At 45.2% G+C, this 24,634-nt stretch overlaps 1 protein-coding gene across 1 annotated transcript; it reads left to right on the forward strand.

The window, feature by feature from the left end:
- Positions 1 to 6,999: 6,999 nt before the first annotated feature.
- On the forward strand, positions 7,000 to 11,892 carry depdc7a (DEP domain containing 7, paralog a; the record flags this gene model as incomplete). The annotated part of the gene is made up of 8 exons (XM_080525942.1): positions 7,000 to 7,445; positions 8,002 to 8,132; positions 8,476 to 8,668; positions 9,737 to 9,957; positions 10,208 to 10,350; positions 10,857 to 10,982; positions 11,440 to 11,518; positions 11,678 to 11,892. The coding sequence occupies 8 exons, from the start codon at positions 7,000 to 7,002 to the stop codon at positions 11,890 to 11,892; spliced, it is 1,554 nt and encodes a 517-aa protein (XP_080382068.1).
- Positions 11,893 to 24,634: the final 12,742 nt, after the last annotated feature.

Raw genomic sequence — 24,634 nt, forward strand, 5'->3', positions numbered from 1 at the left:
AAGGAACGAAGTTCTCTTGTTGTATTAACCTGAGAGCTATTTGGTGTGCATGTGTGTGCACGTCATTGAAGAGGGTGAGTTGATTACTGTAGTTTAGTTGATTTATATATGACATCTTGAGTAGATAAATATCTATATCTATAAAACATCTTGAGTAGTTAAATAATGACTTATAGCTACTCCTGTTCTGATGTGCTAGTGCTGGGTATAACTTGTGCGTGGAGGTACAACATACAACACATCAGTATAATGGCAAATCTTCTGGCTTGGACCGATGGTACCCAATCTGGAATTGACCTATATAGTTCCACCTTACTGTGGAGAGAAGCCACAATGACCACTAGACACAGATGTGCTCTGTAGAAGCTGAGGGTTTTGGTTAGATGTTCAAAAGGGACTCTCCGGAGCTGTACCTACTCAACTTTCACTTCATGTTCAGTTCAGCCAGTGACCTGCAATTGTTTTGGGCTGTGCCACAGATTAATATAGTGTTTACCCATATTTACTCATGATTACCTCATCTTTGGGGCAATTTTATCTGACAAAACTGATTTGAACTCATTTGAAGGTGAAAGGAGAGGGGGAAACGTGCACGCTTTTCCCTGTAAGATTAGAGGAAGCAAAATAGGAGAGCACACACTGCTTTGACCTTGTGGATTAGTGTGTGTGTGTGTGTGTGTGTGTGTGTGAGTGTGTGTGTGTGTGTGTGTGTGTGTGTGTGTGTGTGTGTGTGTGTGTGTGTGTGTGTGTGTGTGTGTGTGTGTGTGTGCGTGCGTGTGTGTGTGTGTGTGTGAGTGTGAGTGTGAGTGTGAGTGTGAGTGTGAGTGTGAGTGTGAGTGTGAGTGTGAGTGTGAGTGTGAGTGTGTGTGTGTGTGTGTGTGAGAGTTACTCAGTCAGATGTGCTGGTGGTTGTGTAAGCCAGCCGTCTATGTGTCACAAACCACTGCGTGGAAGACATTAAACACACACACACACACACACACACACACACACTGACAAAGCAGCAGAACCTGTTTAGCTCACCTGCTCATGCTTCACATGCGACAAGCTTGACAACACAGAAAGAGCTAGCTTTGATTTTTAGCGGTGATATCCTACTACTTCGATTCATATTTGGACTGTCTTGCTGTGTACTTACTATTCTGCATCATTAACAAGGGTGAGTTCATTATTATTTATATGGTATACTGGGTAAACTACTAAGTAGAGTTAAAGAATAAAGTATAGCTACTACTGTTTTTATGTGCTAGTGCTGTGGTATAACTTGTGGTGGAGGTACAGCAACATGTGAGTAATGGCAGATCTTATTTGGACCGACCTGTAGATTTCCATCTGCAATATAGCCCAGTTTTTCAAGTTTTTGGAACTCCCTCGATGCCTTGAATCTGTTGTATTTTTAGGCATAATGATATAATGTTTCCTATAGTTACTTTGAGGAGTTGTGACATTCCTTTGACAATTTCCTGAGCTTTCTTTTTCAAACGAGTTGTGACCTACTGTCTACTCTGGTGCTACTGACCCAGGGCCAGTCAGCAGTGTTCTGTTCATTGGCACTGTTACACTGTTACTGTTACAGGTTTTAATGGAGATTTAACAGTTTGACCTCCCAGGATATATGCTTCTGGAGAATGATGATTCACCTTCAAAGACAGAAACACAATCTCTCTCTCTCTCTCTCTCTCTCTCTCTCTCTCTCTCTCTCTCTCTCTCTCTCTCTCTCTCAAAAACATTATCTCTCTCTCATGTAAGCGTCTTGAACGTGAGATTACAAGAACACCCCCCCGCCCCCCATCCTGTGTCTAACCGGTTCTTCACTGTCATCCTCTTTCTGCTCCTCACTATTGTGTTTAAGAGAGAGAATCTCATCTCATTGAGTCTGTTGCCTTTCAGCTGTAAACCAAGGACCAACACACTGACGCACTGTACGCCTCGAGGGTACTGTATCACCTTCTCTGCATTTCTCTCCAAGGTGTTTTATCAGACCAGATTAAGCCGGTGTTTGTGTGCACATGCGTCCGTATGTGTGAGCGTTCGAACCCCCAGAGGACGTTTAGGAGAACGGTGGACAGTGTTATGAGGGCTGTGTCGCTGTGTAGCTGTGGGCTGTGTTTGGCCTCCGTCCTATTCCTGTTGTGTCACCCGAGGCTCCTGTGCACAGGTGTTCTCTTTCACACTGTGTCTCTCAGCCACCAGCTCTGTTTTATTTATGCACGAGATGACTTTGGTTACATCCAGGCCTTGACTTTGGGAATGATTCCAACCACGAGTGCAAAACTGTTTCCCCAGACCATTTCAAGATCAATGAGCTGGCCAGATCACTTTTTTAATATAGTATTCCAAATGTCCAAGTTAATAAACAGAGATTAAATTGTATCAGGCATTTGCATAACTGACTTGATATCGTCAATGACCTATATATGCTTTGTGTGCTATATATGCTCCAGAGGTTTATCGTTCCTGACATTTACAGGTGGGTCAGGGAGGATGGTGGCGTGAGAGAGAGGGGGGATAGAAAGTGGAGCACGGACATAAGACCTGTCATGTACGTCATCATAGCACAAAGCAAAGGAAACACCACCATAACGTGCCGGTTAAGAAGCCCTGTCGCAACAACCTTCTGACCCCAAACCTCACCTCCATAGAATGATGACGTGTTAACTCTGGAAGCAAGATTCCCTTTCTTCCATTCCTCCCTTTTCTCACGCTTTCTTCCCAATTGCTCTCTCTCCTCCCCCTGCTCTCTCTCTATCTCTCTCCCCCCGCTCTCTCTCTCCCCTGCTCTCTCTCTCTCTCTCTCACAATTCAAGTCAATACAAAGGAGAGCCAACACAATTGAAATAAACATTCGATAATGAACAGTAAACATTTTTATTCTCTCTCTCTCCCTACTGGAGGTAGATGGCCTTGTATTGTGAACCACACACAGCTGGGGGACATCCAAATGTTTTGCATACTCCAGCTCCCTACAGTCAAAGAAAATAGTAGGTGCTATCAGCCAGTCTCCTATCAGCATTGTTATCAACATTGTTTTGTGCTTGTATGTTAAACACGGTGAAACTAGGAGAATTGAAGAGTCAGATATTTTGATATAACTCCTTTGTCTTTTAATGTTTCGAAACATTAAAATGTTTTGTTGATGGTATTATAACTAGGAAAACATATGATGAAGAGAGAATGTGGCTAAATGTGACTACTAGTAACTAATAACTCGTCAATAACTAATACATTCTTCAATAATCAGGTCACTATGGCGACTTCCAGGAACAATCCTGTTGCTGTCAAATGCATTGTATTATGGTGACTAATCCTGTCAAGATAACTCCATTCTGAAGAATAGTTTTGGAGTCTTGCTGAGTCGTGAGTCATGCTGATGGAATGATTCTTATAGAGGTAACACCTTCAGATAGGTTCAAACATTCCTTTCAAAAGATTTAGTCCCTACAATCTAAACATAGGCTATTAGGCTACAGGTGAGCAGAAGACAGTTACATAACCTACCTAAAAATGTAAATGCATAACCTAACCTAGAAAATGCATCCCTTTCTTTATCTCACTGTGTGTGTGTGTGTGTGTGTGTGTGTGTGTGTGTGTGTGTGTGTGTGTGTGTGTGTGTGTGTGTGTGTGTGTGTGTGTGTGTGTGTGTGTGTGTGTGTGTGTGTGTGTGTGTGTGTGTGCGTGAGTGTTTGTGAGAGAGAAAGAGAGGGAGAGAGAGAGAGAGAGAGAGAGAGAGAGAGAGAGAGAGAGAAAGAGAGGGAGAGAGAGAGAGAGAGCGAGAGAGAGAGAGAGAGAGAGAGAGACCAACACTTTAAAGTCTCTCCGTTAGTGACAATGTTAAAAAGTAACTTATCATGCTAATTAGTGAGGAGGCGTTGTCAGAGTAATTGTCGCCTCCTGAATAAAGGATAGGAGAGGGGGAGGTTTCGGGGTTGACCCTGCAGCTGCGTCACACTGGTGCGGTGTGGGACTCCAGGAGAACTATCACAGTACAATAGGATCTGGATGACACGGAGGGAAAGAGCGGTAGACTTTTAACACTCCGGGAACTTTCTCATGCAACAGCACCGACCACAAGGTAATAATGACAAATGCATTATTTCATCCGTTATGAATAATATTATTTTATTTTCCACTGCGAAATCATGTTCCTACATTTGACTTATTTTTAAATCGTTTTTTTGTTTTTGTTTTTGTTTTAATGTAGCCTAATCTGGAGTAGGCTCGTGTGTTCATTTGTTTTGAGGATTAGATCAAAAGGGAATGCGCCTTTAAATGTGGTCTAATCTAGGTTCTGTTTTTACGTCGCCAGTAACTTCATATGATATCCCAATAAATGTAATCATTAAGAATGAGTGTTTTTGTGCATTTTCGTTTTTGAAAAATAGAATTAGGCTACTGGTTGTCCTGCGAGGTATTTTGATTTAAATTCAAACTCACCATGGGTTTTCATTCGAATAATATGCTATAGGGTATGCCTTTAGGCTCAATCAGTTGTACTAACTAGTCGGAGCGTGTGGATATTATAGGAATGTGCGCGCCGGCGCCAATCCCTACACCTGCTATGTAGGCAATATTCAAAACTACTCCAAAACATCCACTTGCATTATATCAACAACCTAACACACGTAGGTTGTCAAGCAGGCTATACACCAGTATCATCCACTATCTGAGCCGCTTCATTGAATGTATGTTCCAATTACCCTCAGTGAGAGCCGTTCTAGGATCAGTGGAACAACATGTTCCAATAGTAGGGACCGCGGCTGCGACAGTAACTCCCTTCGCGATTATTTACCTGCATGGTGTGCAAACACACCACTCTCTGTTGGCCTTGACCGAAAAGAAAGAGAATTCCCCACCTGATCCAGTGTGTCTGCGGGGACCCGGGAGGGAGGGAGGGAGGGAGGGAGGGAGGGAGACCGGCGACAGCTATGCAAACTGGGCTCAAATCTCAGTCGGCGCGGCCAACCAGAGGTGACAGAGGGTCTAATTCCCAGGGTTGTTTTGATCCACGGGGCGACCCTGTGACCCGGACCTGTTGCGAGTTATTAAACCACTCATATGAAGGTTTAATTGATGATATCTGATTAAATCTACCCCCCTGTTTGTTGATTCAGAACTCCTAGACAGTTTTTGCTAGATGGTCACCCTTAATACTTAATTAATACGTCGTAATCGAGGATTGCATCTTAAAAGTAGTCAGACGCGTTGTCAAAGCAATGTCTTGTGTTTCTGTGCAATCCTAATTCCTAAAACCCGCCTACTGTTTTTGTTAAATCACTTTATTACTTGTGGTCTTTGTTTTGCAAATGGCAATTTGTGAGCCTTTGCTTCCCCCCCCAGTGTTGCATCACGACATAAATCGTATATGTCAGAATTCATGAATTATTTGGATAAAAGCCGTCAGCCAAATGACGTTTGTATAGGTTTCCTATTTTGAGATCCTTGGTTTGATATACTGTTGCTACTGGAGCTGTGCAGCCTATCAAACATCTGCGCTTGCCAGTGCCTGTTACACAATCATCCGCTAGATTTATCAGACATATGTAAATCCTTTCTAAAGGTACAGGACAGGACGTTCTCTCGGCACAGTGCCGGGGAGAGGCAAATTCGTTTCGACAAAGTAGATGGTTCTCTTAAAACTATAGTTCATCGAGATATGATTTGTCTCCCCAAAGTACTTTCCTCCTGACCCGCCCCCGAAGGCCTGCTCGTTTCTAACGATGGAAAGAAAGTGAATATGCTCTCTGCTTCCAAGCGTGAGCGATGAGCGTTGTCAGGTCTTGTTTTGACACGCTGTTGTGAGGACCTGATTCATGGCCGTACAGTGAGTCTCTGCTCCTCCACGACTTGACGACGCTAGCATTTGCTTACTAGACCTTATAAATGTTTCCTGCTGGGGGATACATGAGAGGCCCTCACAGACCACCAACCCCCCCCCCCCCACACACACACACACCCACACACACACACGCACACACACACCACCAGCATCACAGGGAAGCGCTCTGTCCCTCTCTTCATCTCAGCAGGGATTTCAGCTTCTCCTCACCCTCCTCCTCCCTCTCCCTCTCTCCATCTCTCCGTCTCCTTTCTCTGTGGTGGGTGACATAAGCAGACACGCTCCTTTATGGTGCAGCCAAGTATTGTCAGTCAGTGCTGTGGTTGAAGTGGTGCCATCTATAGATGAGCAGCATATTGGTATAGGAGTCGTGGTGCAAGGGTCGGTCTGTGGAACTGTATCTGCATGTGCAGCCCATTATAACGTTTTTTTTAATGCATTTGAAATGATTAATCTCACTGGTGTTGTGATCGTGTGTGTGTGTGTGTGTGTGTTTGTGATGTGGGATATGACCTACCCTGTTAAGAGGAAAAAATAATGGGAAAGAGAATTCAAGGATAACCCTAGAGAGAGAAGGCTCACAATCTGATCATTGTGTTGGGGTTGGATGGAGAAGGATGGGGGCGGGCGCCAAAGTGTGTGTGTGTGTGTGTGTGTGTGTGTGTGAGTGTGTGTGTGTGTGTGTGTTTCTCAATGTGTGTGTGTGTGTGTGTAAGAGGAAAGGTTGAAAGGGGACATTAGCCCCAGCGGTGTGTTTGTAGGGATGGTGTTAGATCGTTACACAGTGTGTGTGCTGGGGTGGGACCGGGGTCGTATAAATGATTCAGCTCACTGTTACACTGCATCTGTTTTGTTGTTCTTGGCCCAGAGGAACCTTTACTTTGGAGACGTTGGGTTTGGATCCACGTCCTACATTTAAACACATGTGTGGACTCCCTTATTTGTTACTACCTTCGGGTGTGTAACAGTGTGTAAAGCACACTCACTCCATTTTTCAGGACAGGGTTTCTCACCATTTGTTCTCCACTCACAACTGCCCTCCAATTCCCCCCCCCCTCTCTCTCTTTCCCGCCCTCCCCCCTTCTCCACTCCCCTTCTACTCCATCCAAACCTCCCCCCACCCCCTCCTCCCCCTCCCCCCCATCCTACAGCAGACTAGGGGCATGGCCGGCCAGCCGTTCAGGGCCACCTTCATATGGAGCAGCATCATCGCCAACCTCCAGTCACGCGTGGAGGTGAAACGCCGCCGCCACAACCTCAAGGCCTACCACGACTGCTTCTTGGGCTCGGAAGCCGTGGACGTGGTCCTGGCGCACGTCATCCAGAGCCGCTTTTGCGGCGAGGCCGAAGTGCCCCGCTCGAAGGCGGTCCGGCTCTGCCAGGCGCTCATGGACTCGCGGGTCTTCGAGGCGGTGGCCAACAAGGTGTTCGGGAAGGAGAAGAGGCGTGCCACGTTCGAGGACAGCAGCTGTAGTCTGTACAGGTTCCTGAGCGCCCCGCCCAGCCCTACCCTCATGGCCAACGCCAACTCCACCAGCACCATCGAGAGCGGGTACGACTCGCCCAGCTTAGCTAAGAACCGGAACAGCTACAGCCCGCCGTCTAAACGGTACAGTCATCTGTGGTACGGTTTATTCATGCACTCGTGTTTTTTATTTTTTTATTTTTTATTCTTCCCTTCCCAAATGGCAGATGAATGATGCGTTCGTTTCTTTTGTGAAAGACTGCTAATCCAAAATCCCACAGGGCTTTATATGGTGTTTGAGCTTCTCGGTTCATGCTCCGCTCAAAGCGTAGCAACCTGTGAGACTCTTGGGGGCTTTTTTTCGGTCGCTAACCTCCAGGCCTGCTTCCTCTAATCTGTGTCTGGGACATGAAAGTGACGCTGGTGTTAAAGCCAGTCTGCATCTCTGTTTTAATGACTTTGAAGAGGTTTTTTGTAATAATTGCACCGGATTGAGCTCTTCAAACGGAAATCATAAAGAAGTCTCAGCTCTAACGGCTTTGTTTCGATGTGAATTCAATCTCAAATGAACAAAAAAACAAGAATCTAGTTACTTTTCTTTGAAAAACATCTCAGATTACATTCTACTTTGGTCCCAGTAATAGGTCTGTGATTGTTCTCAATCATGGCCGCTGATTGTTGTCATTATGTGACTCTTCAGGCCAGAGGACCAGAGGTACTCCACGGACTCCCCGGTCAAAACAGACAAATCACTAGAGGACATGTTAGGACACCTCAACCTGACCTCCGCCATCACACCTCAGATGATCAACCTGGGCCTCTCACAGGAGTGTAAGTGTGTGTGTGTGTCTGTGTCTGTGTGTGTGTGTGTGTGTGTGTGTGCGCGTACATGTGTCTATGTCTCTGTGTGTGTATGTGATTGTTCGTATGTGTGACAATGGGCTCTGTCCATGGTGTCATGGTGTCGTGACTCCTGTGTGGTGACTCCTCTGTGTCATGACTCCTCTGTGTGGTGACTCCTCTGTGGTGACTCCTCTGTGCCTCTTCCTATGTGGTGACTCCTCTGTGCCGTGACTCCTCTGTGTCGTGACTCCTCTGTGCCATGACTCCTCTGTGTAGTGACTCCTCTGTGCCTCTTCCTATGTGGTGACTCCTCCGTGCCTCTCTTCCTCAGTGGTGGATGAGGTGTGGCGTCAGCAGACGGTGCTGAGGCTGCTGCAGCTGATAGAGCTCCCCCTACTGGAGAGCCTGCTGGAGGGCAGGGAGTGTCCCCGGCCCAGCCTGCACGGCATGGACAGCGACCCAGACCTGCTGTACACCTCCAGCTACTTGGACAGGGAGGTCCTCAAGGCCTTCAGCGAAGCCCAGTAGGTGTCCTCCTTCCTCCTTCTCATCCTCCAGCCCTTCTTTACCTCACCCTCTCTTCTCCTACTTCTTTCTATTTCAAACATATTCACTCCTGTACCTGTACGTTTTCCTCTCCGCTTCCATAGGATCTGTAGTTAGCAAGCGTATGCTAATCTAATATACGCCATTATAGCTGACGCTTTTCTCCAAAGCGACTTACATTGCAGCGAGTGCTTACATTTTTCAGTATATACGGCGGGAAACGAACCCACAACCCTAAGTGTTGTTAGCGCCGTGCTCTACCCGCTGAGCCACCGACACGACATCAGATCTATTCCACATACCCGAAGCGTCACATTTAGAATGGAGGCCTGGCACTAATAAAGCCAAATCTCTCCCCAGTCGCTCCTTGACGTGATTCATAGTCTACAGACTTATCTGACCAGGCAGAAATGCAGGGTTCTGTAAAGCTCCCTTGTGCGTGTTTGTGTGTGTGTGTGTGTGTGTGTCAGCATCTTCCTCTCCTCTCCTCTCCTCTCTCACGTTAGTGGAACAACAGAGCCGGCTTGTGTTGTTTATCCTTTCTGTGTGTGTGTGTGTGTGTGTGTGTGTGTTTACACTATGCTCCTTCCCTCTGGCCATGCTAGTTCTGAGGGACACATGTCCAGCTGGAGTCTTTGTCTCTGGACTGCTGCCTGGAGGTCCTGGAGGTTGAGACGAGAAGTTTCTCCCGCCTCTTTCTCGCGTGCGCACAGGCTGTCCGTTCTCTTTCTTTCGAATTCTTTCTCTCTGTTCTTTCTGCTTCTTCTTCCATCTGCTCTCTCTCTCTCTCTCTCTCTCTCTCTCTCTCTCTCTCTCTCTCTCTCTCTCTCTCTTTATTTTTAGTCTACTATTAAGCTATTAAGATTGGCTTTGTTCACACCCTCTCTCTCCCCCCTCCTCTCTCAATCTGTCCCCCCCCCTCTCTCTATCACTCTCTCCCCCCTCCTCTCTCTATCTCTCTCTCCCCCCTCCTCTCTCGATCTCTCTCCCCCCCTCCTCTCTCGATCTCACTCCCCCCCTCCTCTCTCACTCTTTCCCTCTCTCAGGGCTGATGAGTGGTTGTTGGCGGCGATGGACTGTCTGGAGCTCCTGCCCGACGAGTTGGTGGTGGAGGTGAGCCGAGGGCTGCCCCGCTGCCATGACGACCAGGCCCAGTGTAAGAGGCTGCTGTATGGGGTCCTCGCCCGCCATTACAGCCAGACCCAGCACCCGCCGTTGCTCAGCAACCACGTCTTCGACGTCCACAGCGGCATCTCCGAACTCCTGGGTAAGAAGAGAGGAGAGGCGTCTGAGAGGGGTGGCTACGCGCTTTAGGGGAAAAAATCATCCCATCTGTTCTATTGTGTTACGAAACGACGGTTGTCGACATACGCAAACTGTTGTATTACGAATTCGATTTTTTTTCTTCACTTCTGTGAGTTTTTTTTAATGTCAAATTCCCTCTGTAAAAGGTAGTTGCTAGCAACCCTGTGCAACCCACCTCTAGTGGGCGCTAACACCTGTCCTGTCCCTCTTAGTGAATGGTAAGCTGGAGCAGGCTTTGGAGGCGCTGCAGCTGTGTCTGAAGCTGCAGGACTCCCGCAGCCGAGAGGAGCTGCGCAGACTGCTGCGCTTCATGGCTGTGGCAGCCAAGCCACAGGAGGTCAAACTACACAAAGAGGTGAGGGGTGTGTGTGTGTGTGTGTGTGTGTGTGTGTTTCTGTGTGTGTGTGTGTGTGTGTGTGCATGATATTTCTGACTGCTGCACTTCATGGCTGTGGCAGCCAAGCCACAGGAGGTCAAACTACACAAAGAGGTGAGGGATGTGTGTGTGTGTTTCTGTGGGTGTTTCTGTGTGGGTGTGTGTGTGTGTGTTTCTATGTGTGTGTGTGTGTGTGTGTTTCTCTGTGTGTGTGTGTGTGTGTGTGTGTGTCTGTGTGTGTGTGTATGCATGATATTTCAGCCTTTATACCACAGAGATATTGTTGTTGCTGTGTTATTGAGGTGTGTTACTGAGATGTGTTTTTGAGGTGTGTTATTGAGGTGTGTTACTGAGGTGTGTTATTGAGGTGTGCTATTGAGGTGTGTTATTGAGGTGTGTTACTGAGGTGTGTTATTGAGGAGTGTTAGTGAGGTGTGTTACTGTTACTGAGGTGTGTTGCTGAGGTGTGTTGTGGTCTCTGGCAGGTGGAGAACAGGATGGCGGTGAAGCGGTCCTTCTCCAGGGCCATGGTGTACAGCTCCAGACTGGCCAAGGGGAAGGTGGACCTGCTGGTGCTGTTCATGTTGGACAGCCACTGTGATGTGTTCAAGGTGTGTGTGTGTGTGTGTGTGTGTGTGTGTGTGTGTGTGTGCACCCGTCTTTTATCAGAAGGCACTCTGTGTGTGTGTGTGTGTGTGTGTGTGTGTGTGTGTGTGTGTGTGTGTGTGACCTGCGGGGTCACTGGGCTGATGCTGTTTAAAGACTGTTTACTTCTCAAACAGTAAGACTGAATTAGGATGGAGTTAGTTATCTAGGCCATAGCTCTTGATGTTGCCCGTGTCAGCTGTCTGTTTGCTCTCTGAATAGCGTGAGGAGACCAGGAGAAGGGGAGGGGTGGAGGGGGGGGGAGATAGCAACACTAGGATGTAGCCAGGCAACCCTCTGAATCTCTGATGGCTCTGATATTGGAGTCCAGAACTTTTTGGCTTACTTACATTGTGCAGTAGAATGTAATGAAAACACTATGTTTTTACGACGTGTTCAACTGATTTGATTATCTTCCACCAGATTCCAGTGACGCTACACAAACTGGTCGGTGATAGACTCTCCAAGATTGTGAAGGGAAAAGACCCAGACATCATAACAGGTATCCTTCTTTCTTTCTTTCTTTCTTTCAATCACTCTGTGTTTGTTTGTATGTTTGTCTGTCTGTCCGTTTGTCCGTTTAAACTTTAAACTCTTTCTATCTCTATCTCTCGCTGTCTCTCTCTCACACCCTCTCTCTCTCCCTCTCTCACTCTCTCAGGCCCTACATACTGCAAGAGAGTCAGTGAAGAAGCGTACGTGGAGAACGTACAGAAAACGACTAAGGAGCAACTGTGGGCCCTACTCAAGACAATCCACGAGAATCCCAAACTGTCCCCCAAAGAGAAGAAGCGTCTGCTGGGACAGTTCTACAAGAGCCACCCTAACCTCTTTGTCCAGTACTTTGGAAACAAATTGTTCAGTGTGGATATGTAGCTGGAGTGATATTTAAATGATAAACTAATGTATTATTTTGTAAAAAAAACAAAACAAAGGTCATGTAAATGTTGTAAAGATGCGTTGTACAGATGGATTTTATTTACTTGAATGTGAGAAGGTGAATGTGAAGTCTTGAATAAATGTGTTTTAAAAATACATTTTTTTTAAAAAGTAAAAAAAAAAAAAGTTGTCATGATTCTTTCATTTCTATCTTTCATTTGTTTACCCTCCTCCGTCATGCTACTTCACATTCAGTTAGTTTTTTCGAGGCACTAACTCTACATTAGTAGAGGGATAGGACCCTATTTGCCACATAATGTTCCAAGACATTTAGTCTTAGACAACCCTCCCAAACAGATCGGATTTAGCTTAGCCGGTTCCAATGGAAACGAGAAAAACAAAATCTTCATGGTGTGACAGTAGCACTGGGGGGGGGGGGATACTCCCTGACAACCCTGCGTCTGCAGCTAATTTGGATAGGGTCAGAAGTTCTGCATATCCTGCTTCAATGAATGTATTCTTTGTGGTTATGCAACAGGCATAGAGTTGGGAATAAAGACTTGGATGAGAAGATCCAGTCCCTAGGAAGAGAATGAGGTCCAGTCCACACGTCATGTGGTTTGTCCGTGCCGACACAATAATGATCCGGAGCACAACAACGTCTGGAGACAAGGCAGGCGGAAATTTGAATTCTCAGAATTTAAAAGTATAATTTTTGCGCTGTGGTAGAACAGTCATAGAAGCGTAGAGTGTCCCTCCGTTGAGGTCTCAGCGTCTCTGTTGCCTTACCGACTGAGTTGTTAGGGATAGGGAGAATAAACAGCTGACAGTCATTTGCGGCATTCTCAGATTCGTCCTCGGGTTAGAATATCTCTATTGTCCCAACAAGGAGAGCCCAAAATGTAACTTTTTGCTACCACTCAGGGTGGCAAAACTTAACTATATATTTTTAAAAGATACATGTCTGTAGATGATATTTTGGTATGATAACCATTCCTAAGTGGAAGCTTTATCACAGTTATCAGCTCATGAAGTAAAGAAATGTGCATTTTAGATGCTGGTGTATAGCTGTTTCATGGCTCATGGTCAGGACAGTTTTCAATGTTTTACTGTGTACATACATCTACTGATGCCTCTGGACACATCTTCAGTGATGTTCCTGGAATCATCGGGCGTTTCGGGTCTTTCAACATCATACACCCTCCTCCAGGTGACCCAGCCGGGGCTGATCAGACCCCAGCTTGTGTCCAGATGGCTAACTAGCTACCATGACTCCATGGCTCTCCTCTTTTGAGCCACAGCCATCTAGAGGCTCTCTCTGCCGCATTGGTGGTACTGCGGATGGCTCTCCTCTTTCTCTCTCCATCGATGCCCAAACTGCTGAAGGCTCTGGCCAAGGAACGGGCTGCAAATCCTCTGCAACCAACCTCTACTGGGAAACACCTCGCTCTCCAACTAGCCTGCTGGCAGTCACTGACCAGTCCCGCATACTTGGAGAGCTTCCTCTCAAAGGCTTCTTCCAAGCGGTCTTCCCACGGGACTGTCAGTTCCAGCAGCACTGCTTGCCTGGTGGACTCAGACAAGAGAACAATGTCTGGTCGCAGGGTGGTGACTACAATGTGGCTGGGGAACTTCAGCTGATGTTCAAGGTCAACCAACAGCTGCCAGTCTCTTGCAGAGGTCAAGATGCCTGAAGATGTTTTCCTGGCAGGGGTTGGCTGCTCCCCAGCTCTGACAAAGGCAATGGTTTTCTTGGAGGGTCGGAACTGCTTTGCCCACACAAGTCCTGCGCTGATGGCTTCAGCAATGGTCTTCAGGACTTGGTCATGCCTCCACCTGTACCGTCCATCTCCAAGGGCCCTTGTACAGCAGCTGAGGATGTGTTCCAGGGTTCCTCGCTTGGAACACAGTTGGCATGCTGGTGTCTCTGCTATGCCCCATGTGTGCAGATTTGACGGGCTTGGAAGCACATCATAGACTGCCTGGATGAGGAATTTGATGCGGTGAGGCTCGGCTTTCCAAAGCTCAGCCCAGGTCACCTTCCTCTCCATCGCATTCTCCCATCTCGTCCAAGCTCCCTGTTGCTTCATTCCCACTGCCTTGCAGGTTCTTGTCTCCTCCACTGCTGCTCTCACCTCCTCCTGAACAAGGCGGCGCCCTTCCTTCCCCCTGGTGTTCATTTGGGGAGTTGGAAAGGATCCAAGCCCAGCTCGACCTCGTGTGACCACTCCCACCAAGCTCCTGTGACGCAGCCTCGCCTCTGCCTCTTGAACAGCTTCCTCTGCCCTCCACTTCCTGCCAGTCCTCACTTGGATCCCTGCATTAGCCACCTTCGGATCACTTGAGTCCCTGTACTGGACCACTTCTCTGGCTCTTGTCACCTTGAATTCCTCCTCCAAGGATTTGAAGGGCAGTTGCAGTTTGTTGGTGTTCCCATAGAGTGCGGTGCTGCTCAAACTCCTTGGTAATCCAAGCCATCTCCGGAGGTGGTTGCTGACCCTCCTCTCTAAGGTCTCCACTGTTGAGATAGGGACCGCATAGACAAGGAGAGGCCACAGGATCCTGGGAAGAATGCCATGTTGGTAAACCCAGGCTTTAAACTTCCCGGGTAGGCCTGACTTGTCCACGGATTTCAGCCAGCCATCCAACTCAGTGCAGGTTGACTGGATGGATAGTGTATCTCTCAGAGAGCAGTCAAAAACCTTGCCCAAGCTCTTGACTGGCTTCTCTGTGATAGTTGGGATGGCTGTGCCTGTGATGGTAAACCGGAACTTAACCTCCACTTTCCCTTTCCTCAGCACCATCGATCTTGATTTGGCGGGTTTGAAACGCATCCGGGCCCACTCCACTAGCTTTTCGAGTCCCTTCAGAATCCACCGGCAGCCTGGGACTGATTCTGTCGTGACTGTGAGGTCATCCATGAATGCCCTGATGGGTGGTTGCCGTTATCCGGAATTCGTTCGGGGCCCTCTGCACTCTGGCTCAGCAGACTTGGTGAGCATGTTCATGGCTAGGGAGAACAGTGTCACAGAGATAGTGCACCCTGTGATGATACCGATCTCCACTTTGTGCCAACTGGATGTTATTGCTCCTGAAGAGACCCTCATCCTGAAATTGCTGTAGTAATCAGCGATGAGGTCTCTGCACCTGCTGGGGACATGATGCTTCGTCATGGTGAACTGAACCAGTTTGTGTGGAATGGAGCCGAATGCATTTGCCAGGTCAAGCCACAACACTGACAGGTTGCCTTTGTTCTCTCTGGCCTCCCGAATGAGCTGTGTCACCACGCCGGTATGCTCCAGACATCCTGGCATTCCTGACACACCGCCCTTCTGGACGGATGTATCGATGTAGGTGTTCTTTGCCAGGTAGGTACACAGCCGTCTGGAAACAGTGCTGAAGAAAACCTTTGCCTCAACACACAGCAGGGAGATGATGCGGAACTGGTCTAGCTGAGTGGAGTTTTCCTCCTTCGGGATCCAAACCCCTTCTGCCACTCTCCATTGTTCAGGTATCCTCCCCCTTCTCCAGAGGACTCGCAGGATTTTCCACAGACGGAGCAGGAGTTTGGGACAGTTCTTGTACACTTTGTATGAAGTGCCACTCGGTCCTGGAGCAGAGCTTGCCCTTGCTTTGCGGACAACCTCCCTGACTTCCTTCAGCTGCAGCTCCGACATGTCGAATTGCTCTTTCGGTTCAGGGGGGTCTATGAGGATGTTGCACTCTCCCAACTCCTGCTCTCTTGCAGGATCGCTGTACGTCTGCTTCAGATGATGGTCTATCTCTTCCTGCGAGGAGGCCAGTTTGCCACTGCGCTTCTGCCCGAGCAAATCCTTCATGAACTTGAAGGGGTTGGCTATGAATGCAGCGCGTTTACGTGCCCTCTCACGCCGCCGCCTCCGATGCCACTCAGCCCGGCGGAGAATCCTGATGTTTTTCCGTAGGATGCACATTAGCTGGGCCAGGCCAGTGCGTTCCTCCTCTCCTGCCACCTTGTACTGGGACTTCAGCGCTTTCATCTCCTGCCTGATGTTATGGATCTTTGCAGCTCTTTGGTTCTTTACGTAAGATGTTCCGGAGCTTTTCTTCTCCTCCACGCCGAACCGTTCAGCTGCAATGCTGACAATGATTGTTGTCATCGCCTGTAGCTTCCTGTCAGCCTCGCCCTTCACCGTTACCTCCAGAATTTGGTCGACATCGTCATCGAACTGCTTCCACAGTGAAGTCATGCTAGCTGCTGGCCATTTGATCCGCCTCCGGTCGGACTTGATGCTCGAGGGGTTAGACTGCAACACTTCAGGTTCTGGGCACTATGGGGTGACTCCGGGCCTGGCACCTCCTGCGTCTCACCAGGTTGAACACCTGTGCGTTGTGTTGCTTCTACTCCTAACGGGCATTTCATCCTCGTTCGGTGGATCTTTAAGCCATGGATGTTCTTGCAGATTTTACCGCATGTACACTGCTTGCTCATAGTCGTTTGTCCATTGCCTAAGTCTGTTGCCGTTGTGTCCGTCCGACTGGGGTGCTCATCCTCCCCCCCTCTCGGGCACCCCTGGGGGTATTTTTCCATTAAGTTCATCGTAGCTTTTTTTTGGGTCCTCCTCTCAGAGGACACAGATTGGGTTGCCAGCCCGTTCATATTTATAATATAATGTTTGGTATCATCTTAAAGGGGAGCTTTCATTCAAGCCCAGTTGTGAATCTTTCTGACCAACATAGAGGTCACTTGAGCTCTTCAAACCATCAGGGACGCACCTTTTTCCCACATTTTTCACCTAAATGATATCCTTTCTTTTAGCCCTGTGGATTCTAAGGGCATCAGGGACACAAAACACAAGTACTGCAATACTCACAGAACTCAAAGGATTCAGGAAATGTATAATATGCCCACATTATTTCATTGTGAAAGGTGATTGTGAGCCTTAAATTAGAAGTCGAGGCCCCCTGCAGGCCAGAATTTTCACAAATTGGTACTACCCAAGGTGGCACATTCTCGTTTGACATTTTGAAAAACTCTAATGCAACAATTAAGTTTGAATCACACATTACATACATATTAATAATAATACAATCAGGTTCCATGAGTTTGTCCATTCTGGGCTACTGTAGATGTTGTACAACCTAGTTTATGCTATTACTTGTGGCAAAGTCAACCCTACCAAACACATTGTGTTACCCTTTACTGTTAAGTCACTCACTGAAAACATGGAATTGATACATATACTGAACAGACTTGGCCATGGTGTGTCATATTCTCAGGTAGTAGAAATTGACACAGCCCTTTGTGTTCAGAAGCAAGCAGCAAGTGGAGATGCCACCTCCACTACCACAAAACATCAAGCCTGTTCTGTTCACCACATTATTGGCATGGGACAATATAGACAGATTAGAGGAAACTCTCAGTGGTGAAGGGACATCATATAGAGTGAATGGAATTGCTGTGCAAGCAAAGTCTATTGCTGATCATCCCACTGAGACCAGAGCTTTGCCTTGCATCCCCAAAACCAAGAAGAGAAGCATTGGAGGAGGAGAGCTGGAACTTCCCATCTACAATGCAGGAGAGTGTGTGTGGTATATTTTTGCACACACACATTGACCTGTGTATAGAACCTGTAGGTATCTGTCTTATTGCACACACATTCATAGACCTATATACTGTAGCTGTAAAGGTTCTGCCTTTTTCATTGTCTATTCCTAACAAGGGGGGGTTATGAATTAGCATTCCATTGTCCTAGACCTAGAGCACATGATCAAAGGTGGCCCACTCCATTGTCCTAGAACACATAGTCAAGATGGTCCTAACCTAAGGTGAGGTTAAGGTGATAGGACTGTATAGGTGCCTTGTCATAGACTTGTATTACCATATCACTGGGAGTATAACATATGTGAGCTGAAACAGCTCGCTCTCTTTCACCCTGCTAATTCACCCTCTATGACATCAGAGTAGGAATGCTGTAAGCTGTATGTACCTTTGTTTAAATAAATAGTCTGTAACTCAGAAGCTTTACTCGTGATCTATTTCAACCAAATTCGAACGTAAAATATCCTACACATGCCATTCCTCCAGTTGCACAGACTGTTGATGCTGATCATGCCACGTTTCTGCAAGATGCTACGGACAGAAACCACATGTGGCTGATACCTCGTCATTCCAACAAAGATGTTTGTAGCTGGACTGGGTTTAACATCCTCACCCGCAGCGATAGAAGCATACAAGAAGATAGCATCGGCTATTTGCCTACAATCAATGCTCCTGCTACACAGCTATCCACTGTAAATGAGGTACTTCACCAGTCAATAAGCATCATGAAGTCTCTGCAGCTCAACAACATTGTTGTTGTTTTTGACCAGGCATTGTATGCCAAAGCTGCTGAAATGACCTGGAAACACCCGGAGCTATTCAAGAACATCATTCTTAGAGTGGGAGCCTTTCATACTACCTGTGTCTTCATGGCAACGATTGGAAAACGGTTTGCAGATGCTCATCTAAGAGACCTTTGCATAGAAGCAGGAGTGATAGCTGATGGCTCAATCTCAGGGGTTATTGATGGTCACAGGTATAATCGAGCAGTAAAGGCCGATTTAAGCTTCTGCAGAAAATCTACGCCATAGGCTACGCAAGGCTACGCGGGCCTACGCAAGCTACGCCGTAGCCTACGCCGTAGCCTACGCCGTCGATTAACGCGCACCTCTCCAAAAATGTAACTACGTGTCAGTTTCTACGCAACCGTAAGCTCTGTGATTGGTCCGCTTGGTAGCACATGATTCCGACAAGATTCCGACTCTCTCGTCGCCAAAATGCGGAAGCCATGACAGAAATGTCATTTACTTTTTCTGTAATTACTTATTAATAAAGATTAGAAAAATTATGATAACCATCGTATTATCTTAGTTTAATGTCATTTCAATACATCATAGAACTTTTATTTGTTATGTTTGTGTATTACGTATTCTAGGTTGTATTAAATGTACAGTTTATTTTTTCTTTATCCCTGTGTCCCTCCCCCAGTTATTTAGCCAAGTGTCCACCTACTGTATCTAAATTACATATAATATTATACATAGAGGTATCCCGGTAGCTTTACATCTCCCTTTCTAATTAGTTTATAGGTTTAGCAGTCATAATATTTAGTGTAGAGAGTCAAAATAATTATACAGTCCTTTCAATTTAATTTAATTTAGTTATTGTAGCGTGAGCTGTTACACTCAGTCTTATTTGAGCATCAGGAGAGGGAAAGTGGATGCTGCATCTTGCAGCAATTAGAGCCATCATTCCATGGTGTTTTGCTTATGATAAACTGAACTATGCCAGATATCTGTCATACTATTATGCTCAGATGTCTTGCCTGGAGGTTGATCATCCTGTTTATGCACACTTTGTAGAGGGTGGTTTCTCTGTCCAGCCGGGCAGGAACAATCCATTTGGAAAGATTCCAGTAGACCAGACAATTGAAGAGACTGTAAACAAGGACACCCAGACTGCTGGAGGAACCAAGGGTTTCAACTTGAAAACTGGAGCAGTGACCAGATACTATCTCACTTCAGAAAAAAAGTCAGTATCTGAGGCAACTCAGGAACATGACAGGCAATGAGCCTACATAATGCTTCAATCATCATGATCTACAGAAGCCTAGGATAGAGAAGGACAGGGCAAATCTAAATGCTTTTATAGAGCTAATGGAGAAAAGCTGGGTAAACCCTCTTAGGTCCAGATCAGTCTGATATCATCAGTCCTTCCACAGGAATTGCTGTGTCACCAGACATAGCCAGTGATCTGCTGCCAGCCTACCAGACTAAAGAGCAGACCTGGGCATTGTACGGCCCCCGGGCCGCATGCGGCCCTATGGCTGTCCCTGGCTGGCCCTGTGTGAGGTAAAAAAAAGTGTTTTCATAATAATAGAAATAACATGTAAATAAGTGTAGGCAATGCGTCCAGTACAATTGCATTGCTTTTATTTTAAAGGCGACAATTTTATTTTCAATTTACGTATGTGCGTGCGTGACTATGTTATGGCTCTTTTCCACTACCGTGCCGACCCGTGCCGTACCGCGTGAGCCTGGTTTGTTTTGCTTTCTCCGCCAACCGAGCCGGGCCGGGCCGGGCCGAGCCAGGCCGTTTTAGTTCTCGTTTCAGAGGGGTAGCGAGAGGTACTTTTTGCCAGGCTGTGTGTGACGTGTGACGCTGCAGAAGCTAGCTAAGTAAGTAATCTAGCTAACTATGATTGGAAAACGAAGTACAATCCAGTTAGAATTATAGAAGATCTAGTTGTGTTTTCCTGCTTGTCTCGCTGCCTGGGTTTGAACAGACTTTGGGATCAACTACAACATCTCCATAGCCTACGCTACATTATAACTTTGCATTTAAATAGTTTAGTTTATGTTCAACTGGAAAAGGTAGTGATCACAGAATTTCGTGTTTTGACTCTGCTGGGAGTTCGTTAAAAATGCCTTTAAAAAAGCCTTTCCACCTGTATAGCCTATATATATACAGGGGCGGATTTAGGATCGTAGGAGATCCGGGGCTTAGCCCAGAGGGAGAATATAATGTGCGCGCAGAGCGCGCCGGAACATTTTGCCTTCAACCTTCAACTTACCACCACCTTAAAGCGGACAAAAGGCACTGGAGAACACATATACATTCACACCCTTTAATGAAGCAAACTAATTGTGGTGGTTCTGGGCACAGAGGGAGGTCAGCACACGTAGCTCCCCCTGCCAGTCACCATCATTTATATTTGTATAGAATTACATAATTGATGGGCTGAGGCTAGTTATGTTACAGTATGTATATCAGGGCAGACTCTGTGCTCACCACTTATTGTATTTAGAGTCTTGTCCTGTGTTATATGACGATATATTACATGTATTGTTGGCCTGTGTATAGTACTGTGAAGTCAAATTCCCCCTGGGACATTAAACAAACTTAGTTAGTTAGCGTTACATCTTAGGATAGATTTTAGTCATGTTCTGTATACATACATACTACCATAAGGGCATACTTAATGTGGTTACTCCATGTTTACTAGCTGTAACATTAACGTTACATCATTCTTTTTCACTTGTTACTCAGTCAACCAGAGTGCAGATATCAAAGACTATCAGCCTGTTATTCACTTTATTTGTATAAAGTGAATAACCACTTCATTCCATCTGTTTTTCAAATAAAGTCCATTCCATTCCATTCCATTCCATTCCATAAGTATTATCCTTTGTTTGATTTCTTACCATGTACCGTAACAGTACCTTGCTATGTTTCATTTTCATTATAACATAACGTTATGTTATGATAGCCAGCTAGCATTAGCAAACCGGAAAAGTAGTGTCAGTGAGTCAGTCACCTTTCTAATAAGATTCACAAACCTGAAACATCACCTATGTCATCACTGCTGGTGATGTCATTGTTGTCAGCTGCTGATACGGCTGCTGCAACAGTTCTTGGCGCTTGTTTTGTTGAAAACAACTTTCGGATATCCATCCTTACACTTTTGCAAGTCAGGCACTGATTGAGATCACTTCTTCTTCAGGGCAGGGTAGGCTACGCAGTATGCAGGCTAATGTCGCGCAGCTGCTGCCTCTCTGTTGGACTCCGGTACTGCACGTTACTCACGAGAGTTTTTTTTTTAATTTAAAAAAATAAATAATAAGTAAAACATTCGGGGCTTTTCAGAAAACATCCGGGGCTTGAGCCCCAGTAGCCACCCCCTAGCGCCGCCCCTGTATATATATATGCCATATATACCTCCACTATGATTGGAAATTAAGTAGTGTCCAAGTGAATTGCTCTTATGACACGTAACTCCTCCTACTGTCCCGTATCGCTCCAGGTATGTTGTGTATAATGGAGAAGCGTTTCTGAAATTATGGTACTGTAGGATACAAATGCGTGCCGTACCGAACCGTACCGGTCTGGTCAATGGAAAAGTGCCAATAGTTAACTAGGTAGTAGTGGGGATGGGGATTACTCACTCACTCACTCATCCATTGCATTGCAATATTTTGACTAGCGAGTGTGTCATTGATCGTTGACATTTATTTACAATTTTCTGAATAAAGATCTGAAACTTTTTCTTTTTTTCAGAATAAGTCTGAACCTTATTTTTCAGAATAAAAGTCAGAATTTTTTTATTTCAGAATAAAAGTAAAAAAAAAAAAATTCAGAATAAAAGTAAAAAAAAAAAGATCTGAATAAAAGTCAGAAAAATAATAATTTCTGAATAAAAGTCTTTAACATAAGCAATCTTAAACAAGCGCAGCCCGTTTTATAAATAATTCTTACGTCCGTTTAGAAAAATGTGCTTACGTGAAAGTCAAAGATGACGTTCAAGTACTTTTTTTTATAAATGAGGCCCCTGGACTTCTAAGTATGTATTTACTGAAGTGAAAGGCAAAGCTGTGTGCTTAGTTTGTGGATTACAGATCGCTGTATTTAAGGACTTAAAAAAAAGAGGCATTTGAGAATGTGTCTCTCTCCAGGCGAACCATAACAAGAAGGATCGAGGAAATCGCGGGAAATCTGGAACTTCAGCTGCAAAACAAAGCGGACAATTTAGACTTTTTCTCATTGGCTTTGGATGAGAGCTGCGATGTCCGCGACACAGCCTAGTTACTCGTCTTTGTACGTGGGATAACGAAGGACTTTAAGATTACGGAGGAGCTGGCAGCAATGCAGTTTTTTTGTCTGTCTTACATGTAACGATGAATTGAGAATCAAGGACCCCAATTGAAATAAGCCAGTGGCTTTCTTGGGTTTTTATCCTGTTAGTTGACCTTGTATGTAATATGTACTTTCATGTACCTACTTCTGCAAATTCTTCTAATAAAGTTTTCAATCAATCAATCAAGTCAATGAAAGGGACGACAACAGGGAGTAATTTGTTCACGGTGGTAAATGAATGCTTGGACAAGCTGGGACTGAAATGGGACAAACTACAAACTACAAACAAACACACATGTGAACAAACATTCTCAGTGATGAAGTTCAACAAATCCAGATACAGATCCTCTCTCACTGATGATCACCTGTCAGCTGTCCTTCGCATCTCTACCTCAGACATTCAACCAGACTTCAGTGCACTTGTTCAAGCCCAAGGCAGACTGGACTTTTCTCACTGAACACAAAAAAGAACTGAAAAATATCAAAAGCACTGTTGTAACTTTATAGTTAGTTAGACAGTTAAAATAGATTGATTAATATGTTACATGATTGATTCACAGTTAAAATAGATTGATTAATGTGTTACATGATTGATTCACAGTTAAAATAGATTGATTAATGTGTTACATGATTGATTCACAGTTAAAATAGATTGATTAATGTGTTACATGATTGATTCACAGTTAAAATAGATTGATTAATATGTTACATGATTGATTCACAGTTAAAATAGATTGATTAATATGTTACATGATTGATTCACAGTTAAAAGAGATTGATTAATATGTTACATGATTGATTCACAGTTAAAATAGATTGATTAATATGTTACATGATTGATTCACAGTTAAAATAGATTGATTAATATGTTACATGATTGATTCACAGTTAAGAGATTGATAAATATGTTACATGATTGATTGACAGAAGTACATTTCTGTTGTATTAGCTAAGAAGAAGAAGAAGAACTGCAGGTTCCAGAATGTCTTGTAGAAAGACGTCATATAAGTTGACAGTTTGTTGTTTTTGAGAAATGTGAATTGTACATTGAATTGAAAGTGAATATCTAATAGCTTGTTTTATTGAAAAAGAAAGTGATCACAAGTGTATGTCAGCAGATTTGTATATAAAGAACCTTTCACTTGATATCACCAGTCCTAGCCATCATTTCAGAAGGTAGAAATACTACACAGTGACTCGTAATGTTGTGTATGTCATGTTAATAAATAATAGGCACAAACTGATGTTGCAAAAGGTCAAAACTATAGCTGCATTTACTTCCCTGTGTTTAAATGAGTCCTCTTGCTCTTCTATATTTGACCTACTCCACATTTTCATAGCCTTATCGTAACATGTATTCTTACCAGTAGCAGCTAGTCAAAACCATATCATTTACTGCTTTTTATAAAGCGATAAAAGTAATATTGAGCAGAATTAAGTTCAGCCTACTAGTCCGGCCCTCCACAATAGTCCCTGTTTCTCATGTGGCCCATTGTGAAAATGAATTGCCCACCCCTGCTATAGAGGAAGCATATCAGAAGTTCAGAAGTGAACGTTTGGAGAAAAGGTCACCAACAACCAAGTTCCATGACAAAATGAGAAAACTGAATCTGAATTCTCAAGCATCACAAAACGTGACAGTAAACCAAGCACAAAACAAGGAGGTGGTCTTAAAAGCTGCTAGAAATCCCTTTGGGCATATGATCATTGTTTCGCAAAGTAGAGATCTTCACATTAAAGATGTCCTGTCTCATCCACTTGGTCCATTGCCTTGGGCACTTTCAAATCCAGATGGCTCATTGTGGGAAAACTAACCAGGCTGCTCTTGCAAGAGTTAGAGAAATCAGCATCAGCAGTTGAAAATATTGGAGAACACTCTGCATGCATCATTGATGGAATGAGCCTTGTTCAGAGACTGAAAGGTGTACCGGAAAACATCAATCAAGAATTGAAAGATGTAATCGTGGTTCAGCAAGTATCACTCAATGGAAGAACATTGTCCCAGGACACAATGTTGTGCAGTGGAGGAAACTGTTAAGTAATACAGACAACAAAACAGCCTTGATAACATTCATCGACATGCTA

This window comes from Nansenia antarctica (assembly GCF_963989245.1).
Source record: "Nansenia antarctica genome assembly, chromosome: 1".
NCBI lineage: Eukaryota > Metazoa > Chordata > Actinopteri > Argentiniformes > Microstomatidae > Nansenia > Nansenia antarctica.